The following is a 21,469-nucleotide window of genomic DNA, read 5'->3' as shown; positions in this document are numbered from 1 at the left end:
ACGGTAGTAGGAGGGGTAACCAAAGATTTAAAAATTTAAAAAATTTCCCTGGAGGAACTGGCAGCTAAAGAGATTTTTTCCTGATAATAGTTGGATTGGGTCACTTTTATAGCCTGCTTATAATTGCGTAAGGCTACTCTGTAAACATTTTTGCTATCTTCACCGTAATCTTTCCTCCACCTTCTCTCCTTCTGTTTACATATCTGTTTGAGAGTTCTCAATTCAGGTGTGTACCAAGTTTTTTTATTCGCCCCTTTCCGATGAGAAAGTTCAGTTTTAGGCAGAGTCGCCTCAAGAGATTCCTCTAGCCAATGATTAAAGCGCGCATTTGCTTCTATTGGGTCATTATTATACTCTGGCTTTGTTTTCCTAAGTTCCGCTGTCCTTTGTCCACAGGCAGTTTGGACCAGACCCTACTCATTTTTTTAGAAAAATTGGTCTGTATTGGTTGCCTATGGTGGGTCAAGGAGAAGGACAAGAGGGTGTGGTCCGACCAAGGAACCACTGTTGAGTTTTCAAACTTCAGCGCATTCATATTAGTATAACAATGGTCAAGGGTGTGACCTGCTATATGTGTGGGACCTAGAACAATTTGTTTAAGTTCAATCACCTCTAAAGCTGTTGTCAATTTTTGGCAAGCATGGATGTCTCCTTCGTCGAGATGTATATTAAAATCTCCCAGCATAGTAAAGTTGGGGGCATTGCAGGAGAGGTTAATAGCACAGCTCACAAGCTCTTCACAAAATTGGCCGAGAGGTCCAGGGGGCCTATACACAAGGAGCCCTGTGCATGTACAAGTCGGGGAGAGTGTAATGGAGAAGGACAGACTTTCTGACCCTTCTATGGAAACCTTCTCCTGTCTGCAAATCGCTGATGTTTTATAAATTATAGAAATCCCTCCACCCATTCCATCAGTACGATCCTGTCTCATAATTGCATAATTAGGTGGTAAAGCTCTTACGATATCTGGGTCGGAGCTCTCGTTGGTCCATGTCTCCGTTAGGAAGAGTACTTCTAGGTCTCGTTCTTCCAGGAGTAATGAGATTTCCAGCGCATGCTTGCGCAGAGATCTGCATATGAAGACAAATCTATCTCAAAGGTTAGTTATGGGAGTGAGATTTTGGGCCACATTGGGGTAGGAGCAGTGCAAAGTACTGAAAACTCTTTCCTGCGAAGGGCCCTTTCTGTCCCACAAAGCACTTTGTTTTATGTCGTGCACAAAGAGTTGGGAATGCCTTTCCTCTCAAATGTACTGGCTTTCCGTCCCCTGGCTTTGTGGCTTAATATTTGGGCTAAGCAAGAAAATACACTTAGCAAAGACATCCTAAGGGAATGCCTTTCACTTGACAGTGTCACGCATCCGATGGCTCCAGTATATAAAAGTTGGCCTCTCCAGGGTAGGTAGGAACTATTCGCTAACCCTGAGCGCAGATGTAAGAGTGACTTTTCTCTGGTCTAAGAGTTTTTTAGGAATGAGCCACTGTGATAGAGGGAAATGAGCTGTGTAAGCCTAGTGTGTGTATGTACATCGTGTTAAAAACCGTACCAACCAGCGAACCTTATCTTCTAGGGCTTAAAAGCATCCATAATCATTTTTTAATGACCCGGTTTCGGCTCAACCTTTATCATTACCTCATGGCACACCCTTGCGGCTTCCACAGAGGCCAGTGCCTCATGCCCTGTAGCTGCAACAGTGAGACCCGTCAGGACATGATGCACTTTATAATGTTTTGTAGTTTTTGTGCTGTCCCTAGAAAGTTATTTATTATTCCCATTCTCAAAAAAACAGGTTTTTGGAGGGTGAGACCAGCTCTTATCTTTTTACAACTCCTCTCTAAAGACACTGTTTTGCATACGCTTTACTTTTTACGGTTCGCTGTTAGACTCAGATCAAGCTGCGATTAACTTCTGTACTGTAATTCATGAATTTTTATCTTGTGTTTTGATTAACTTGTACATATTATATTTGTCAATCTGTAACTTGGAAAATGTTATCATTTTATGTATGGTTTTCTTTTATAAAACCGAATAAAGTTTGTTGATAATAATCACTACGGGATTAATTTACAGAGTAGCATAGTATCCCTCACAATAACTTCAGGAGTCTCAGTCCACACAATGTACATGCGTTGTTCCCCCTACTTCCAACTTTACATGTATCCAAACCGCTCCCTCCTGATGCCAATGTGGTACTCCGTCAACCCGCAGACAATATTTTTGGCCGCTTTGAAAGTGCCCATACAATAAAAATGCTGCAGTTGGGGGTGTGGCCTGGACGGCGATGTGCTGAGATGCACCTTGCGAGAGCTCCTGTGCCCCACCGCTTGTATAAGCCTTCTCTAGCGGAGTTGGGGCGCCGAACTGTGACCCCGTGATCTGTGGGGGTTCCTGGAGAGTGGGGGCACCTGCACTGAGAGGGGGATCGCTGCGGAGGACTGCTGTGTGCTCCGGCGGCCTGCGAGTGTCCTGGTGAGCCTGGGCGGGCGGTAGCGCCCGCCATCTTGTAGAGCCTCCTGGAGCGGGATCCCCACACCCTGGTCCCGTGTGTGCACCGCCGGCGGGCTGTAAGCTGGGACCGGTCGGGGGGGTCTACGGGGGCAGGAGCAAAGGCGAGCCCCGGCGGAGCTGTGGGAGAGGTCCGGCAGGGTTAGAGGCCTGAGCGCGCCCTGAGGGGCTCGGCGCAATTTACAGGAGCGGCGGAGGTGGCTGGGAGAGCGGCCCCTGCGCCGCGATCGACGAGGTGGTGAGGAGCCCGGCGGAACCCTGTGTGCACCGTGACCTGCCTGGGGGGCAGAGTGCGTGTGGTGGGGGCCGTGGCCCCGCTTCGTCTCGCTGCGGGCCGCCGAGGAGTGCCGGTGACCCGGGGGCTGTCTGTGCCCGCCATTTTGTGCCCTTGGCAGAGCCTGTGCCTGGCTCGGAGCTTCCTCTGGACCCCCCCTCCCGGCGTGGTGAACGGAGCTGCTGGGAATCGAGTGGCTGCTCTGGGGCGGCGCCCCCCCCCCCCATTTTCTGCAGTCCTGCTGGTGTGGGGAGACCTCCGAGGGACCTGGAGGTGGCCTGCGGGGGTGGCGTGGAGAGCGCGGCCGCCATTTTGCGCCCTGCACCGTAGCGGTGGAGACGGCAGTGGAGCGCTAGAGTTGTTGAGGGGACTGGCCCCGAACCCTGGCTTCAGTGGGACCCTTGTGAGGTACGGAGCGGCACTGGAGGGTGGCAGTGACAGCCGGGGACCCTACAGGCTCACTTGGAGGCGGGAGGAGTGAGGTGACAGATCCCTGCACGGCCCCCCTGAGAGAGGGGAGACCTGGGCAAGAGCTGTACGTGGGCCAGGAGTTGGCACTAGGCCCTAAGAACTGCGGGCTGTGGCTCTGAGGGCAGGCCCTGGGACGGAGTTGAGGGCGAGGGGCGGGGGGGCCTGGGGTGCTGTGGCCCCCTGGATACGCAGAGCACTACTGCCTGAGCCTCTAGCGGCGGAGGGGACCTCTCCCCGATTGTGACCACGGACGACAGCCTCTGCGGAGCAGGGGGGTGCAGTGTGTTGCCTGGTACCTCGACCCATGGCTCACCTGGGGGGGCTGCTCTGTACACCCCTGGCTCTTTCACCCTCCCATAAAGGTCTGGATGCTGCCCTGGGGCGCTGGGCCTCTACTGCTGGTTGTGCCTGTGCTTCCCTAGTGTGCCCGCCGCAGTTGATTGGGTTGCTTTGAGGGGGCCTCTATCTTGCTGCCACTTGCCGCACTGGGCTTGCTGCTTGGGGGCACCGCCGGAGGGGTGGGAGACAATGGTCTGCGGTGAACTCTACCCTCTCTTTCTTCGCTTCAGCTGGACTCTAACGCACTGGTCGCGCCGCAAGGCCCTGTTTGCGGCCCTGACAGTGACACGCTCCAGAGGGGGCAAAGCTGATCCAGCAACGACCTCCAAGACCAACTCTGTGGTGGCCATGTGGGGCAAAGCAGGGGAAACGGCACCGACCGAGAGCTCCTCCCAACCCGCTGAAGAGTCGCCACCGGTGACCTAGGCCTTTATGTCCTCCTTTATGGCTGAACTCAAGACCGAGATAGGCTCCCTGGGCTCGGAAGTGCACTCCTGTGTTAAAGAGTTGCGCAAAGAGGTTACTGAGCTGGGGGATAAGGTTGATGGCCTTGAGAAAATTGTCGATGAGCGCACGGGGGACCAGGAGCAGCTCTGGCAGAGGGTAGCGGCACTGGAGGAACAAAACATCGAGCTGCAGGTCAAACAGGAGGATCTCGAAAACATAAGTCGCCGGAACAACCTGCGTATTCGGGGCGTTCCACGTGAAGCAGAGGGGTAAGACATCATGACCTACGTGGCGCAGCTCCTCCACGAGGTCTGGGGAGACGAAGATGCCTCCCCCCCGACTCTGGACCGTGCGCATCAGGTTGCTGGCCCCGCGGGCCGTAGAGGCCTGATCCCGGACATCCTGACCAGAGTCCACTACTTCACTGAGAAGGAAGCCATCCTCAAGGCGGTGAGAGATAACCCGGACCTCACCTATGACGGCCACAAGATCCAAATCTTCCAGGACCTGGCCCCCAACACCCTGCGCAGGCGGAGAGCATTCCGGCCGGTGATGGAGAAGCTGCGGTCCCTCAACATCTCCTACCAGTGGGGGCATCCCTTCGCCCTCATCTTCCACTGGGAGGGCAAGCGTAGAGTCACTCGATCCTACAGGGAGGTGGCGCAGCTGCTCAAGATGCCAGAGTCGCCGGCGGGAAGCCCTCCCCGACCGCGGCCCCAGGGGAGGATTCCGGCTAGACCTGACTGGACTACAGTTCCGCGCCGGCGTCGCTCCCCCCCGGTGGATGAGAGATCCTTCTCGCAGGCTAAGCAAGACATCATAGCGCACATCCGCTCTCTTGAGGGTGATCGCGAGGGGGCGGGATCCCATCCGTCGACTCCGTGACTTAAAGCTGTCCTTCGTGACTTGTTGCAGCTCCCGTCACCTTTGACTCCTGCCTCCGATGGTGGCCGATGGTGTTCGCGTTCCATTCAGTGCGGACGCTGGCCACTGGATAAGCTGTCTGCTCTTGTCCTATTTAGACGGGTGGCATGAGCCGCTGCTGCGAGACGTAGATCTGCCGCCCTTACTGGGTGCCAGCCTTGCCTTCCCTGGGGCTCGCTGATCCTTTCTGGACCTGCAGCCACGGTGCTCCACATGGCTGCTGGAGACTCCTCGCCCTCGTCGATTGCTCTGGGCCTCCCAGGAACCGAGGCACACTACCTTGGCCATTCTGCTTGATCCACCCCGGGTTGCTGTGTCTTGAACACAGCCACGATACTCTGTTTGTGAATTTGCATTGCATCCTGACTCCCACTTGGGCGGTGGGGGCACTGGGGCTGCTGTCTCCTGAATTTCTTGAGAGGTCCCCCCCCTTCCTGGTACTGCTCCATAGGGAGTGACAATCCTGAGTGCGTCCAAACCCTTGGGTAGAGGATGCCCGGCGGCAGGGGCAGTCCAATGTGGCCCTTTTGGCCTTTTTTGACCTTGAAAGTTGTGAGGCATGCTTGGCCGTTTCCGAAGTCTCTCTCCCCTCTTCTTTCTTCCCCTTTCTCCTTCTGGTCTGGTTTCCCTCTGCCCTCTCCTCTATCTCCCCCTTTGACTTGGCATGTGGTGGGGTGGTGGTGAGCTGGTTGCTGTCCCCTGGGTGGGATGAGTGGAGTAGGGTTGCTTCTGCACGTTCCCCCTTGTGGTGGTGGGAGCGGGGATCATGGGCGGACCCTGACTGTTACCCGCTATGTCTGCGCCTATCCCCCAGACCCTAAAGGTATTGACACTCAATGTCAAGGGCTTAAACTCCCCTAATAAGCGAAAACAGGTCTGGCGCTATCTCCTTCAATGCCGTCCTGACGTCATATTCCTCCAGAAAACTCATTTAATGCAGGGAGACACGCACCGCATGGCGCACCCCAAGTATCCCCTTCAGTTCTGGGCCTCTACGGACACTAAAACTGCCGGGGTAGGCATTTTGTGCAGAGCTGGTTTCGGGCGGGGGGCTCCGAAACCCTATAAAAGTGGAGATGGGCACTTTCTTAAGGTTACGGTACACATGGGGGGGCGCCGACTTACCCTATGTAATGAGTATGCACCCAATCAGCTGCAAGACCGATATCTCCAGACACTTTTGCGGGACCAGCTCCCGTGTGGTGATCCGAACTTGAATTTGGGAGGAGACTTCAACTTAGTCTGTCTGGGACCCGACTATGGACCGCAGTGATGCTGCTTTTAATGATACTGGGGCAATGTCTTCTGCGCTGCGTAAACAGATTGCGGACCTAGGGTAAATGGATGTGTGGCGCTACCATTACCCGGATCTGCGGGACTACTCGTTCTACTCGCACGCCCACAGGTCCTACTCCTGCATCGACTTCCTCTTTGTCTCGCTGGAGCCGTTACGCGATACACTGGGAGCCTCCATTTCGGACATATCGCTGTCCGATCATGCTCATGTCGAGATGCTCCTCCAGGACCAGGCTGTGCGCTCCCCTCGTGAGGTGCGTTGGTCCTTACCACCAAGTATCCTTCGGGATGCTGAGGATGTGGATAGCATCTGAGAGGCCATCAACTCCTATTTTGCTACTAATGACACCCCAGAGATGTCCTTCCCGGTGGTATGGGACGCCTTCAAAGCCACGGTCCGGGGACACATCACCTCTCTGGCAATTGCTCGGAGGCGGGCCGCCTGCAAATTGGAGGCTGATCTGGCGGGAGACATCAAAAAGGCCGAAGTGCAGGATAGGGCACATCCGTCATTGGCCTCTAGGAGGAAGCTAACTAATCTTAGGGGGCAGTTGCGGCTCTTGCGCACTAATAAGGCGGAGGGCGCTTTGTTGGCTCCGAAGCAGAGGTATTTCTAGGGAGGCGACAAGGTGGGCCGACTACTGGCAGGGAGGTTGCGAGTGCGTGCCGCCAAGGCCCATATAACTAGTGTTCGACTGCCGGACGGGACGCGAGCTGTCTCGGAGGCGGCTAAACAGGCTGCATTTATGGACTACTATGCTGCCTTGTACAGAAGGGAACCGACCTCGGCTGATGCGATTGCGACAGTCCTGGCGGACTACGAGGGGCGACGCTCCCCCCGGGGAGCGCGGCGGACCTGGAAGGCCCCATTAATGAGGAGGAAATAGCGGCGGCACTCGCAGATCTTCCTTTAGGGAAAATGCCTGGCCCGGATGGCCTACCCTTATCCTTCTATCGCACATTCCAGGCTCAACTTCGACCTTACCTCCTGCGACTGTTTAACTCTTTTACATATGACACGGGGCCATCCCCTGACATGGGCATGGCGGAAATAGCACTGATACCGAAACCCGGAAAGGACCCTACAGTATGCGCCTCCTACCGTCCTATAGCCTTACTAAACACAGATCTTAAAATATATACTAAACTCCTTGCAAAGCGATTAGACCCGCACATACCGGGGCTTGTGGACCCTGATCAGGCCGGATTTATTAGAGACCGGCAGGGTGCGGACAATGTGCGTAAGCTTGCACACTTAGTGGGGAAGGTGCATCATTGGGAAATCCCGGACTGCCTTCTATCCCTGGACGCGGAGAAGGCGTTCGATCGGGTAGACTGGGCCTTCCTTAGAGCGGTGCCCCACAAATTCGGGTTGGGTCCGAAGATGATTGCCAGGATTAAGGCCCCTTACCTAGGGCGACTACTACACGGCTTCCTCCACTTGGAGGAAGACTCCCCGGTGCAATGCACAAAATTGACTACCAAGTATGAAATTTTATATGCAGTTCATCCACTGCATATAAAATTTCAGACTTGGTAGTCAATTTTGTGCTGTGCACCGGGGAGTCTTCCTCCAAGTGGAGGAAGCCGTGTAGTAGCCTTCTATTGTTCACGCTGACAGGTACAGACAGCGTCATCTCTGGAAGCACGCCACAGACCATTAACAGTGGTTAATTTTGGATTCACCCAGCTGTGTAAGTCCTTTCTCAATTCTTTGTTAGTCCCTTACCTAGGGCCTCAGGCCAGAATCCGGGTTAATGGGGGCTTAACACCTCCGCTGACGATATATAGGGGCACTAGGCAGGGGTGCCACCTCTCACCCCTATTGTTTGCCCTTGCAGTGGAACCCCTAGCGGAGATGATACAGCACGAGCCGGACATCCACGGGATAACTCATGGTGGCCGGGATAATAAGGTGGCGCTGTTTGCAGACCCGCGCGACTCTCTGCCAGCTATCCATAAGATGCTTTGCCTTTATGAGAGCGCCTCTGGTCTCAAGATCAACCATGATAAGTCCTGGGCTCTTAATCTTACCATCCCGATAGAGGAGATCCCTGCTTTACAGAGGGCTGTGCCCTATCAGTGGGCTGAGAATCATATTCGGTATCTGGGCCTCACCTTGACCTCCTCATTGGACGCCTGGTTGTCTGTGAATTGGCGGGACTGCCGAAAGGAAGTCCTGGAGGATCTACGACGTTGGAAGCCACTGATGTTATCTTGGTTAGGACGGCTCAATGCGGTTAAAATGTCGATTCTCCCCAAAATTCTATACGTGTTTCAGTGCCTCCCCACCCCAATCCCGCTACACTGCATACGGAGCCTGCAGCGCGAGCTTACGTCCTTTGTGTGGGGTGGTAAGCGTCGGCGCTTCTCAAAAAAAATTCTTATGGCCCCACGAGACAGAGGAGGTCTCGTCTGTCCCAACCTAGTGCATTACTATTGGGCCGCACATCTCCGTTTTGTGGTGGAGTGGGGGGTGCGAGAGAGTGAAAAAGGATGGTTGCACATTGATAGGGCGGTGGCAGGGCGCACGATCTGGGATTGGCCGTGGCTCCATCAGACAGCCCGTTCTAAGAGTGCATACATGGCGGTACCCACGAAAATGGTACTCGACGTTTGGGACACCGTTGCCGTGTCCAGAGGGCTCACCACGTTCCCATCCCCGCACACTCCCATAGCATTGAATCCGCATTTTCCGCCGGCTCACCAGTCGCGAGCGTTTGAATAATAGACGCAAGGAGACTGCAGGGTGCTCTGTGACCTCTTTGAGGGGGGCGCGCTCAAGTCGTTTGACCGTTGTCGGGAGGAGTTTCATTTACAGCCGACGGCACGGTTGCAATATGCCCAATTGCGACACTGGTCCTCCAGCGAGGAGATGCACCAAGCAGCCACACGACCCTTTACGCCCTTTGAAAAACTGGCACGCTCCCTTGGGAGTTTGAAACGATTGGTCACCCAGATCTACTACATCCTGCAACATCCGACGCATGTATTTACCCACCCATACCAGCGCCAATGGCAGCTAATGATCGCTGCAGACATTGAGCCTACACAATGGGATAGAGTATGGAGGGATATCCCTAAGGTTTATCGGAGCATCCCGCAGAGGGAGAATGCTTACAAGCTCCTAACTCAGTGGTACTACACTCCTCTGCATAAGATGTTCCCCAAAGTTTCCTCATTGTGCTGGAGATGTCGGTCTGCAACGGGGGATTTTGTTCACATTTGGTGGTCGTGTCCGCTCTTGACTGTATTTCGGAAGGAGGTCCTCAGTCACGTTAGGGGGGTGTTGGGGTTCCCCTTACCTGAAGCCATAAGCACAATCCTACTTGGCATCCGGCCCCTAGACCTTAAGGCACTTACCCGCAGTGACTGGGTTCTGGCACTTCAAATGCTGAAGGCGGCCAAGCAGCTAATAGCCCTATACTGGAAGAAGACTGAAGCGCCCCCCCATAGCCTCTTGGTTCGTCCGGCTCTGGCATGTTTTAGCTATGGAACTACTCACTGTGTGAATACAACTGCGCGACACTCGCTTTGGGACAGTTTGGAAGCCCTTGGTGCGTTATCTTTGCTCATTAGAAAACGCGTGATACATGCCCACTAGACTTCGGACTTTACACCTTTTCGATGACGCTGTCCTTCCAGCTGACCCCAACAGACTGCTCCCTTAGACATCCTACAGGACGCGGGAGCCCCTGCGCCACCCCTGCTGGGCGCCTGCTCCCCCCCCTCCCCTCCCTAGAGCAACATACCCGCCCAGCTTGCATGACACCCTCCCGGTCTTTCGCTTCCTACCCTTTTCTCTTTCTTTCTTTCTTTCCTATACTCATCTTTAACTCTCCTTCATGTTTGTTGGCCCCCGTTGGGCCATGTGTGAGTGCTAGCCTTGTTACACGCCTACCTGCTTTTACTGTCCTGACGCCTGGACTTCAACCACACCACATAGGCCTTACAGTTGTTTCTATGCCACGCGGCCGGCCCTGATGGGGTTGTAGGCATGGCGCTGTGTTAATTCTTTCCTATAGGCGGGTCATATAACCTACTTGCTATTTTATACGCGTCCGGCCTCGAAAAAGAGGTGGTAGGCTTATTGCTGTGTTTCTTGTGCCCCTGTCCGGGGATTTGTTTAAAATAAAACAGAATTGGTACAAAGAAAAATAAAATAAAATGCTGCAGTTGTAAACACATATCAACTACCATTTGTTGTGTTTGAAACATTTTATTGAATAATAAAACCTAATAAACATAAGCTGATTATTAAAGCAAAACAAAACATCAGTCGCCATACACATAAGAGCCGAAAGTTGTACATAAAAATCAAGAAACTGTAACTCAGCAAAGTTAGGGAGAGCACAATTCTTAATTTCGGGCAGTCTTTAAAGTTCAACAATAGAAACGTTCATAAAGAGCAGGAAAGGTAAGAAAGAAGGTGGGATACAGTGGTTTCATTAATGTAATGCTTGCTACATATAGAAAAACAAATACTAATGATTTTCCTTAAGCAATAAAGTCCTCACATTAAAATACTAAGAGAATTATATTGAACAATGAACATTTCATGTGTAATTAGAATTCAATTTGAATATTTTAACCTTCTCAGCATTGACTCATGATTACAACCTGAATGCTTTCTGGAAAGGAACCACCTCATGGGGTTCAAAATTACATCTTTTCTAACAATAGGATTAAAATGATAAACTTGAATTTCAATTCGATTTATTGATTTAAGGCTTTTTGGAGATCAACAATTTTAAATATATACAAAATCCATACGCTTTTGTAAAATTGTCACCTAAACTTGAATTCAATCCACCTTTTGATTAAACACTTCCTATTCCAGCAAGCATCACAGGACCACGTGTGGTTATCTTCCCAATTAGTGATCATGTTTCAGATGGCAACAACAATAAAAATGTTTAGAATTTTACCTCCGAAAGCAAAAACATGCTATTTCTGAATCATGGTGCACAATAAAATGTAGGAACAGAAGGGCATCTTTAGGTATAGCATTCATTAAGGTTTGACCAGGCTTGAAATTAGAATTCCTGAATCTTTGGACATTTAAATGTCATATTTTAAAATAATTCACACAGACCCAGCATGAGCTCTGAGAAAAATTGAAGATGAGTGAATTGTACTTAGACAACATGTGCTGATTAGTAATCTATTGATGTAAAATACAGTGGTCAGGCAATGCTTGTGGATCTAATCTATTCAGATTTTAACTCCATAGTTTGTTCAATAAATTGACTTTGAAGGTCCATCTCTCAGATCAGTTCTATTACAGTTTTATTTGCGATAACACTAAAAGAGATCAATGATAAATAGGTTTTAAAAGCCATGGGTGGAATAGATCCTTGGTCTAAATCTAGATTATTGCCTGCAATAGAAACCAGTACAAACAGATCAAATCTAAAAGCATTGAAAATGTTTATTATAGTGGTTTAGAGTAAACACAGATAACACACATTGTTCCTGGAACTCAGAAAATGTATCGAAAGATTATGATTACAACCTATTTTATGTCCAGAGACCGGTTTAGATGCTTTCCTATTTAAGTGACAACATTTGCAAATATATTTAACAAAACATTAAAGCAGGATGTCACAAATTCTGTCTTTAAGTATTGTGTAAGAGTTATGTGTGATGGTTTTTATTTGATCTGAAGCAACACTAACACTAAATAGGTACGTGCACCGGTTATCATTCAACTAACATTATTAGCAAACTTAATTTAGAGGGAATTGAGAACAATTGACTCACGTACCAAGAGTTTTATTGTTCAAAAATCCACTGGTTCGGTAATTCACAGAGTTTGCAAATGCCAAACCGCTTTTTGAAATGTACTAAGCCCATTTAACAATTAAGAATTTGGATGGGGAATGTTAATAGTGTCCCTTCTAAATACGTAATACATCCTTAAGGTATGTATTAAGCTTTGAAACCATACATGGGCTGAAAAACAGTAACAGGAGGTAGTAACCCAAGGGGAAATTTGTGAATCTGAAAGTAAAATGGGGTGCATTAAAAATGCCTTTATTTAAAAGCCATCACAGACACAGTAGTGTGCTGACTCCACAAGCAACCAGTTTTACCAAATGGATTATTAATACATGAACCTCAGTATTTCCTAAATATTGTTGAAATGTAGTCTCTAATATTTTTGTCATGTGGTGTAAATATTTGTTTCTGTTATTTTATTTCCCATTTCCATATTGTCATGAAATGTACCTATTCTTTTTGTCAAACATATTGAAATATCTTTATCACAATTTTTGGGGCATTCTAAAAAGTGTTTTCACTCTCTAACCTAAAGCTTCCTAAGAAAAATACTGACGCACAGTCCTGGTTTCTCCCAGATCATTTAGCTTTCTCACTAAACCAAGCACAATTTTCCTTTGAGAGAGGTGGTTATTGTAGTTAAAACACACTGGAGTTAGTTTAGAAAGGACAAATATAGAATTTCCTTTATCTTTAGAAATAATACTTGCAAAAGTATATGTGCAATTATTTCAGATAATTTACTGATAAAGATATCAGATAAAGATCCCCTAATTTCTTATACCTTGTGGTATTAATAATCTGCTTGAATTAACAGACTTCTCTTCTAGATAAATCCAGGTATGAGAAGGTATTAAATGCAATTATCAACTTTCCGTTATTTTAACACATTTTCTCAGTGCACAGAGTATTTTTCCTACATTGATCACAACATTTCAAGCAACGGTCTGTGCTTAAATGTACAATTAAGGGGTAAAAATGTATTTCTACCACAATCAAGAAACCCTTGGGTCTATGAGGACTACTGTTGCAAATGAAGACCTAGCTAAGATGAAATATCCCTTTAAAGGGAAGATTTCCCTCACCCACCATAGTTGGCATGCTTTCTCATTCAGAACCTCCTCCCACCGTTATACCTAGTTACAGTACATGGTACAGCCCCCTCACTGAGAGGGAGGAGTTCAGGCCTGTTTTGTTATAGAGAATGGTATACACAATACCACAAAAATGAGCTCAGGGTATTGGGGGCAGCAGAGTGAAAGTTAATAAGAGGTCAACATGTTTCAGCCTATTAACCCTCCAAAGAGGTGTTTGCGGCTTTCTTCAGGACCTAATCAAAAGTGCTGCTGCTCATTGTACTCAATCAATAACAAGCATTGGCATAGCCAATAGGTCTCGCCTTTGGGACCTTATAAGTGTTTAGCCATGCAGATCCAGTAACAATGTGAAATAATTTCTCTTAAAAAAGAAGACTATAAACTAACTAAGCTAGACGTGACTTTATAACTGGTTAATCAAATGTTTCTGGAGGTTTAGTATATATAAAGAACTCCTTTTTTCTATGGCGTGTCATATAAAATTGATGCTCTAAATTTTGGTAGGAGTACACAATATCAAAAAATTCAATACTGCTTTTATTTCAATTTACTTTTGAAAGCTTGCAGTGAAAGAGAATTCTAAATGCCATTTGCTTATGAGTAGGCGCTAATGACTATTTCCGGATGACAATGTAGTTAACATTTTTTTGTAAAAGATGTGTTAGAAGTATGGGTAGGGAAAATGGCTATTTTGGCGAAAGGCTCCCCTTTCTTTATGCATGCTAGTTTTAATTTGTACACAGAATCACCATTTTTTATGTGGTGCACTATAATGTTAGATGAATTTGTTTTACCCTTTTGATAAGCAAGAGATGACGATGAACGTTTTTTTCGTCCCTGGGTTTAAATGGATTTAGGTTGGAACAGACAAGGTGTTGACTGACTCAGAAAATAGTTGTTTCCCGCATGCTGCTTTCATGCGACTTAAATGTCTTCAGTCGAAGAGGCGGCTGCATGCCTGTAGATATGGCCAGATCAGTACTTGGCTGGTTCAGTTCACCAGTGGGGCTAGAATAGAAGCTGTTAAGGGCAGGGGCTTAGCTTCCGGTAGGTGCAGCAGGTGCAGTGGCACCAGGGCCCAAACGCCTTAAAGGCCCACTGAACCCTGATAACTGCTGTTTGTCACAGTTCAAACAAAGGCCTGAGGGGCCCACAGAACAATGATTATTGCTGTTTTCCCCAGTCCAAACAGAGGTCAGGTGTCACATTTCCTTTCTTGCCTTAGGGCCCAGGGCACACTGGCTAGGCCACTGGTTAAGGATGCATTGGGGAAGAGGTGGGGAGACAGGTGGATATTTAAACAGCTTGACAATGACTTCATGCCTGGGTATTAAAGTATTCATTGCAATTAAGGACTGAAGCAGGAACAGATCTCATAATATAGGGAGGCCTACTTACAAATGCAGCTCGATAAGCGGATGCCTTTTAACATCTCACTTATCACCTCTCCTAATTTACAGTTTTATTTTAGATGCAGACTTAAATCGTGACCTATGAATATGTTTTATCTATCTTTAGGTTCCAAATGGCCCATCTTTTCCATATGCAAGTATCAGACAGGTCGGAAACACCCTATGGCGTTGAACTTCATAAAGCCACATTAATCACTGGTCTTGAAATGCAAATGGCAGCATTAAGCACGCAGAGGTGTAATCTACGTAATCTCATTATGTTCAGGGTACGGGAGGGTGTTTAGGGCGTAGACTTTGACAAAAACATTGCTGCCACCGTAGAAATTCAATCTTCCTTGTCCTACCTTAGTATACAAGTAGTACCACATACTTTGCATACCTGAATTAAATAGGCACACACAATAGTACTGTATTTAAAGGCCCAGTTCAGAATAACAGGGAAGGTGCACTGTCCCAGACTACACAACGGTGCAGTCTTCAGCGGGTGCTGTCATGTCACACAGGGGGGAGTACACCAGATTATGCTGGAAAAAGCATGTGGTGCCCCAACGTAGGGGCAGTGGTAAACCACCAGCCTGATTACAAAGTAAACCGTCTGGCAGCTATTAAACGAGCTGGCCCGTTTCACCTGCAGGTGGTTGGGGTCTGTCACCATCCTGTCAGGTGGGGGTATACAATTAGTGCGCCTCCTAACTGCTTGTTTGCCCTTTTGCCTGTGTCAATAATACAGTGCAGTCGCAAGACAAAAGGTTTTCCCACATTTGAATGTGGCCATGCCCAATACAAAGGAAAGCATGCCCGCTGAGAATCTCTCCTACGTGATCCACACTACATAAAGGGCTATGGAAGTGTCTGCAGCCTCTTCTGTAGAACAGAAGACAAAATGCCCATGGGACACAGAAAGAGGGTGCACCCCGATGCTTCCTTATGTACGAGGACCTTTGGCGTTTGTCTGTACTAAGCGAGTGACAGAGTTAGTGGAGTGTTTTTTGCCCTCTATGTCCCTCTACTTCTAAGCACCTAATTCAGCTTGTACAGTGGTTACTGTCATCTGCTCCCTTACTTGCTTATTATGCTTAATATAAATAGTGCACAATTTCGGCGTTTGTGTCTGCCTACAACGTGGACCTGATACAAATAGCAGTACCTACAAGTTGGATGGTACAATTCAACAAGAGTCTAGGATACTCCAGCACAGATGACTTTGCATCAACATTACGGGGCATCAGTCTTGATGGCAAGCCAACTTTGTATACATTATTATCAGAGACTATACTTGCCTCTTGGATACAACTTTACAACAGAATTTTATGAATTTTCGTACAGTTGTATTTATATAATAAAACAACCTACCCACAATAATTGATCTATCTATTTATCTTTTTGGGTTCTGGAGTAGCATGCTACTCGCTGAAAAGCACTTCAACACTTAATCAGGGGTAGTAAGTGCTATATAAATTTAAAACATTCCCTCTTCTATCTCTCCACTCTCTTTTTCAACCCAACTAACAGACCAACATGTCGAGCTCTCAAATACATTTTATATTTCCCTACACTAATTCACCACTAATCATTTTGGGATCCTGGAGTAGCGTGCTACTCGCCGAAAAAGCGCTTCAAATTGACCCTAACGCACTCCGCTGCTCGCAGAACTCTGCATTGAGCGGTTGAGTTTTTTTGACACTTTGCCGAGTTCTTCATTGCGGAACACCGCTTAGGCCTAATCTTATCATGAAAATCTAGATTTCCGTCTTATGTTAAGAAACAAGTGTGAGTAGAAACCTTTTGGGTGGAGAAAATTTAAGACATTAGTATTGTGAATTTTTTGTTAATTAGTTGATGTTTGCAAGTACGAACACTTCTCTGTGTCAAGTAAAGACCTTGAGAGTTTTGTAACTTTCAGATACTCAAATTGTGGATTTTGTTGCAATTAAAACATTTTCAAGGCCTGAAATTTCTTTGGAGGTTGCATGCGGGCAGCCTAAGTTATCCTGCAAGAATTTCTTGATGAATCGTATTGCAACTACAATATGTGCTCTCTCATGTAAAGTCAGGTTGTTAGAAGCTTTTCTGCAACTCAAGATACACCTTACTTTTCACCTGGTGTGGATGCATTTCTCATGTTAAGTGAGATCTCATTTCTGAGTATAACATTTCTGGCTTTCCCCTCCTGTATAAGGCTTTAGTCCAGTGTGAATTCCCTCATGTGAAATGACATTGTATTCATGATTAAACCTTATCTTTTTTTTTAAAAAAAAAATTTTTTATTGAAGTTCTTTGGTTCTTAAAATCTGAGCAATTGTATACGATGTCAAAATCAAAATCAAGGCATAGATAAAGTAGAATTGCATCCAGAATACAAACAAAACATAGGGCTACATTTTTTACCATAACCAAGCAAAAACAGATCCATAATTACTCAAAAAACGAACCCCAAGTTTTTTCAAACTTCCTCATCCCTCCTATCCGTTTTGCATAGACTCACTTCCTCTAACATTTCTTATCTTTTGCAACCATGCTTGGAGCAACGGGACCTGAGTTGATCTCCAATTTTGCAATATTAACGACCTTGCTACAGCCATTACAATATATAACAATTTGACGATTTGATCATTAATTTCCAATTCGCAATCGTAACCATAAAGCAGCAACTTTTCATTGTATAAAATCTGAATCTTACAGTCAGTTTGTAGAAACTTAAATATCTCATTCCAAAAGGGTACAATTTTAGAACAATTAACTATGGTATGAGACCAATTAGCAGGGGAGAATTGTTGGCATCTAAAACAATTGGCAGATGTATTAAGGTACATTTTTGAGATAGCGGCTGGTGTATAATATAACAGCCATGTATTAAAAACCTTATCTGACATTCAGAACACACATGAGGCTTTTTTCTCCCTTGTGAGTTTGCTCATGTCAAGTGAGAAGTAATTTGTGACCAAAACTTTGCCTGCATTTCGAGCACTCATAAGGTTTTTCCCCAGAGTGGGATCTCTCATGAAGCATAACACTATCTTTCAGATTCAAGCTTTTATGGCATAAGGACTTTCTCCAGTGTGGAGTTTCTCATGATGAGATAGCGTTTTTCTCTGCAGCTTTTCTGGCATTCAGAGCACTCATGAGGTTTTCATCAGAATGGAGTTGATTATGGTTAGTGAGGCTGTGCCTATCAAACAATAGGAATTTCTGGCATTCACAGCATAGGTAATGTTTTTTCCCTGTGTGCGTCTGCTCATGTAGAGTGAGATTGCATTTAAAATTGACGCTTTTCTGGCACTTGGAGCACTGAAGTATTTTTGATGGTGAGTTTTCTTATGGTGCATGTAACCATCACTACCTCTGAATCTTTTCTGACATTTAGAACACTGATAATGTTTTTCCCCCAGTGTGGATTCTCACATGTGCAGTGAGATCAGATTTACGGCCGAAACATTTTTGGCATTCGGAGCACTGATAAGGTTTTTCCCCAGTGTGGGTTCTTATATGGTGAGTGAGCTTGATTTTTTCACTGAAACATTTGTGGCATTCAATGCACTGATAAGGTTTTTCCCCAGTGTGGGTTCTTGTATGCCGAGTGAGTATTCTTTTTTCACTGAAACATTTCTGGCATTCAATGCACTGATAAGGTTTTTCCCCAGTGTGGATTCTTATGTGCCGTGCGAGACTACTTTTTATACTGAAACATTTCTGGCATTCAGAGCACTGATAAGGATGTTCCACAGAATGGGTTACTGAATGTTGAGAAAGACTTTGTTTGTTACAAAACCTTTCCTGGCTTTCAGAGCACTGATAAGGTTTTTCCCCAGTGTGGGTTCTTATATGCTGAGTGAGACTGAGTTTGTTTTTGAAACATTTCTGGCATTCAGAGCACTGATAAGGTTTTTCCCCAGTGTGGAATCTCACATGTGCAGTTAGAAGTGATTTACGGATGAAATGTTTTGGGCATTCAGAGCACTCATAAGGGTTTTCCCTAGTGTGGATTCTGATGTGCTGTGTGAGTTTACTTTTTAAACTGAAACATTTTTGGCATTCAGAGCACTGATAAGGTTTTTCCCCAGTGTGGATTCTTATGTGCCGTGTGAGACTACTTTTTAAACTGAAACATTTCTGGCATTCAGAGCACGTATAAGGTTTTTCCCCAGTGTGGTTCATTGCATGTAGAGAAAGACTTTGTTTTTTACAAAACCTTTTCTGGCATTCAGAGCACTGATAAGGTTTTTCCCCAGTGTGGATTCTTGTATGTTCATTTAGACTTTTTTTTACCCTGAAACATTTCTGGCATTCAGAGCACTGAAAAGGTTTCTCCCCAGTGTGGGTTCTTATATGATGAGTGAGACTGTTTTTGTCACTGAAACATTTCTGGCATTCCGAGCACTGATAAGGTTTCTCTCCAGTGTGAGTTCTTCTATGCCGAGTGAGATGGGTTATGGCATTGAAACATTTCTGGCAATCTGTGCACTGATAAGGTTTTACCCCAGTGTGGGTTAATACATGTTGAAAAAGACTTTGTTTTTGACTAAACCTTTTCTGGCATTCAGAGCACTGATAAGGTTTTTCCCCAGTGTGGGTTAATACATGTTGAGAAAGACTTTGTTTTGTACGAAACCTGTTCTGGCATTCAGAGCACTGATAAGGTTTTTCCCCAGTGTGGGTCCTTATATGTACATTAAGGTCTCTTTTTTGACTGAAATATTTCTGGCATTCAGAGCACTGGTAAGGTTTTTCCACAGAGTGGGTTAATACATGTCGAGAAAGACATTGTTTGTTACAAAACCATTTCAGGCATTCAGAGCACTGATAAGGTTTGTCCCCAGTGTGGATTCTCATATGTTCAGTGAGATAAGATGTAAAGCTGAAACTTTTTTGGCATTCAGAGCACTTAGAATGGTTTTCCCCAGTGTGCATTTTCTCAAATTCAGTGAGATGAGATTTATGGTCGAATCTTTTTTGGCACAGGTAACTTTTTTCCCTAACTTGGGTTACTTTGCTTTGATTGAGGCGAGTTTTAACACTGAATTTGTTCTCACAGCCCGTGTTTTTATAATGTGTATTCCTTGAGTTAATATCTCTACATTTAGTTTTCTCTTGCTTATATGCCACGGTAAGAGTGAACCCGATTTTAGAGTCGGGCTTGTTTAGATAATGTTCAGCATTTATCTTTAAACGAAATTGCGTGTAATCTTCTTAACACTTAAATTGAGAAAAATATGTCTGGATGCAGCCCTTTAAAACCTGTTGAAATGTTTCTAGCAAATAACAGTCTTTTGGTTATAGCCTCTCCGGCAGCAACTTATTTTGTGACTGAAGTTTTTCTCAAATCTATTTGTATAGGTTCTTAGCAATGCAGTGATAAGGTGTTAGTCTGATATTTAATGATTAAACTGCTAAGTACCTTTTTGCACTGGCGTAATGGCAGTAACTGAGAACATTAGAACATGCACAGTAATATTGTGTCTCACCAGTCGCAGAACATCAGTTCCTTTTACCCTTTCTATGTTTGGTGGAAGGTTAAGGATTGTAGTTCTGAAGACGAGGATTTATTTACATTAGCTATAGCGCAAAGGTGCTCATTTAATCTATTTTTATATTTAACAGTTTTACATATCACTCCTTCACAACAGATAATGTTGAGGCAATTTACATAGAATTACAGAACAGTACACAATAAAAAGGAAACAATCTGAGATGGTCATGAACACAATAAAGGGCTGAATTTTTAAGGTTTTCGCCAGAGTGATCAGAGTGGGTCGCAGTGTTGTATCCCGAGGCACATAGTCTCAAACTTGCGTAACTGCTTAAAAACGGTTGTTGAACAAAGGTGATTTTCCAATCTTTTGGTTGGTAGCGTGTCAGCTTCGGAGTCTTTTTTCAGTGTCTTTTCTTTGATGGTCTGCAGAAGAAACCTTTTGTTATATCTTTCTTTTATGCAGTGTGTGCTTCCACTCTGGAATTACATGATGCTTTAGATCATGCGTGCTTTAGATGAACGTTATTCTGTCATGCTGAGGCAATTTGTCTTTCTGATAATATTTCAGATGAGGATGTTGTGATTGGTCTTTCTGGCATTATCTCTGATGCTGTGTAGACAGATAGGACTTTGCTCTCGGTTAATGAAATGAAAAATTAGAGACTTCACTTACATGTATAGTACCTTCCTCAGCTCCCACTTCCTCGACACACCTAGATTTTGGAAATTGTTTAAACTTAGAACGCTGGATGTCAATCAGTTTTTCAAAATTAACCTTATTATGGCGCTTACAGTCAGTTGGCAGGTGCTAAATCTTGCTTTCTTCGTCCGTAATTTCAATCACCTATAGTATTACAATTAAATAGTTAATACATGTAAATATCCCCAAAAATATTTACAAGCCATATCAATGCAGAATTGCAGAATTTTGAAAGTGTTGAGCTGTTCTTCAGACAGAGCAGAGTGTAGAATGGTAGCCTGAGAGTACTTGGATCTATGAGTGAGGATTTGTAGAATTTCCAACATTTTATTAAGCTCACAAAGGATACATGTACCCTATGGACTTGTAACATAGAATCCCAAAAGCAGACATTAAAGTCATATGGACTGGCACCAAAAAGATATTGAAAATAGAATACTATTAATTAATTTTTAATGTAGATTTCTAGGATGGGAATTTCCCCTCCACGGACAACAGGCGTTTCCCGCTGCCCTGAGTTACCACCTACTTGTATCTGGTATCCTGACTTTTGAGCTCTGGCCTCTGCCGCACGCAAATCTATTGTGTGTTGCGAGGACTATGACGACGAAGTGAGGGAGGTGGCAGACGAGCGAGGCTTCACCGACACCATGACAAACGTCGGCGGAGAGAACGCTGACAACATAATCAATGTAGGTTGAGGAGAAGAGAAGGTGGAAGTCGTCGTCGTAGCAGTGGCGACGGAAGTCATCG

The 21,469-nt window shown here is 45.9% G+C and overlaps 1 protein-coding gene across 1 annotated transcript; it reads right to left on the bottom strand.

Annotated features, from left to right (window-relative positions):
- Positions 1-17,465: 17,465 nt before the first annotated feature.
- LOC147737421 (uncharacterized) lies at positions 17,466-20,091 on the bottom strand. Its single transcript, XM_086923981.1, has 2 exons — positions 17,949-20,091; positions 17,466-17,543 (listed from the first exon to the last, which is right to left on the bottom strand). The coding sequence occupies exons 1-2, from the start codon at positions 19,452-19,454 to the stop codon at positions 17,466-17,468; spliced, it is 1,584 nt and encodes a 527-aa protein (XP_086780107.1). The 5' UTR covers positions 19,455-20,091.
- Between the last annotated feature and the right edge of the window lie 1,378 nt (positions 20,092-21,469).

Source organism: Lissotriton vulgaris, chromosome 1_1 (assembly GCF_964263255.1).
Source record: "Lissotriton vulgaris chromosome 1_1, aLisVul1.2, whole genome shotgun sequence".
In the NCBI taxonomy this organism is placed as follows: Eukaryota; Metazoa; Chordata; class Amphibia; order Caudata; family Salamandridae; genus Lissotriton; species Lissotriton vulgaris.
The sequence above is the reverse complement of the archived record's forward strand: the minus strand, read 5'-3'. Positions and strand labels throughout refer to the sequence as shown.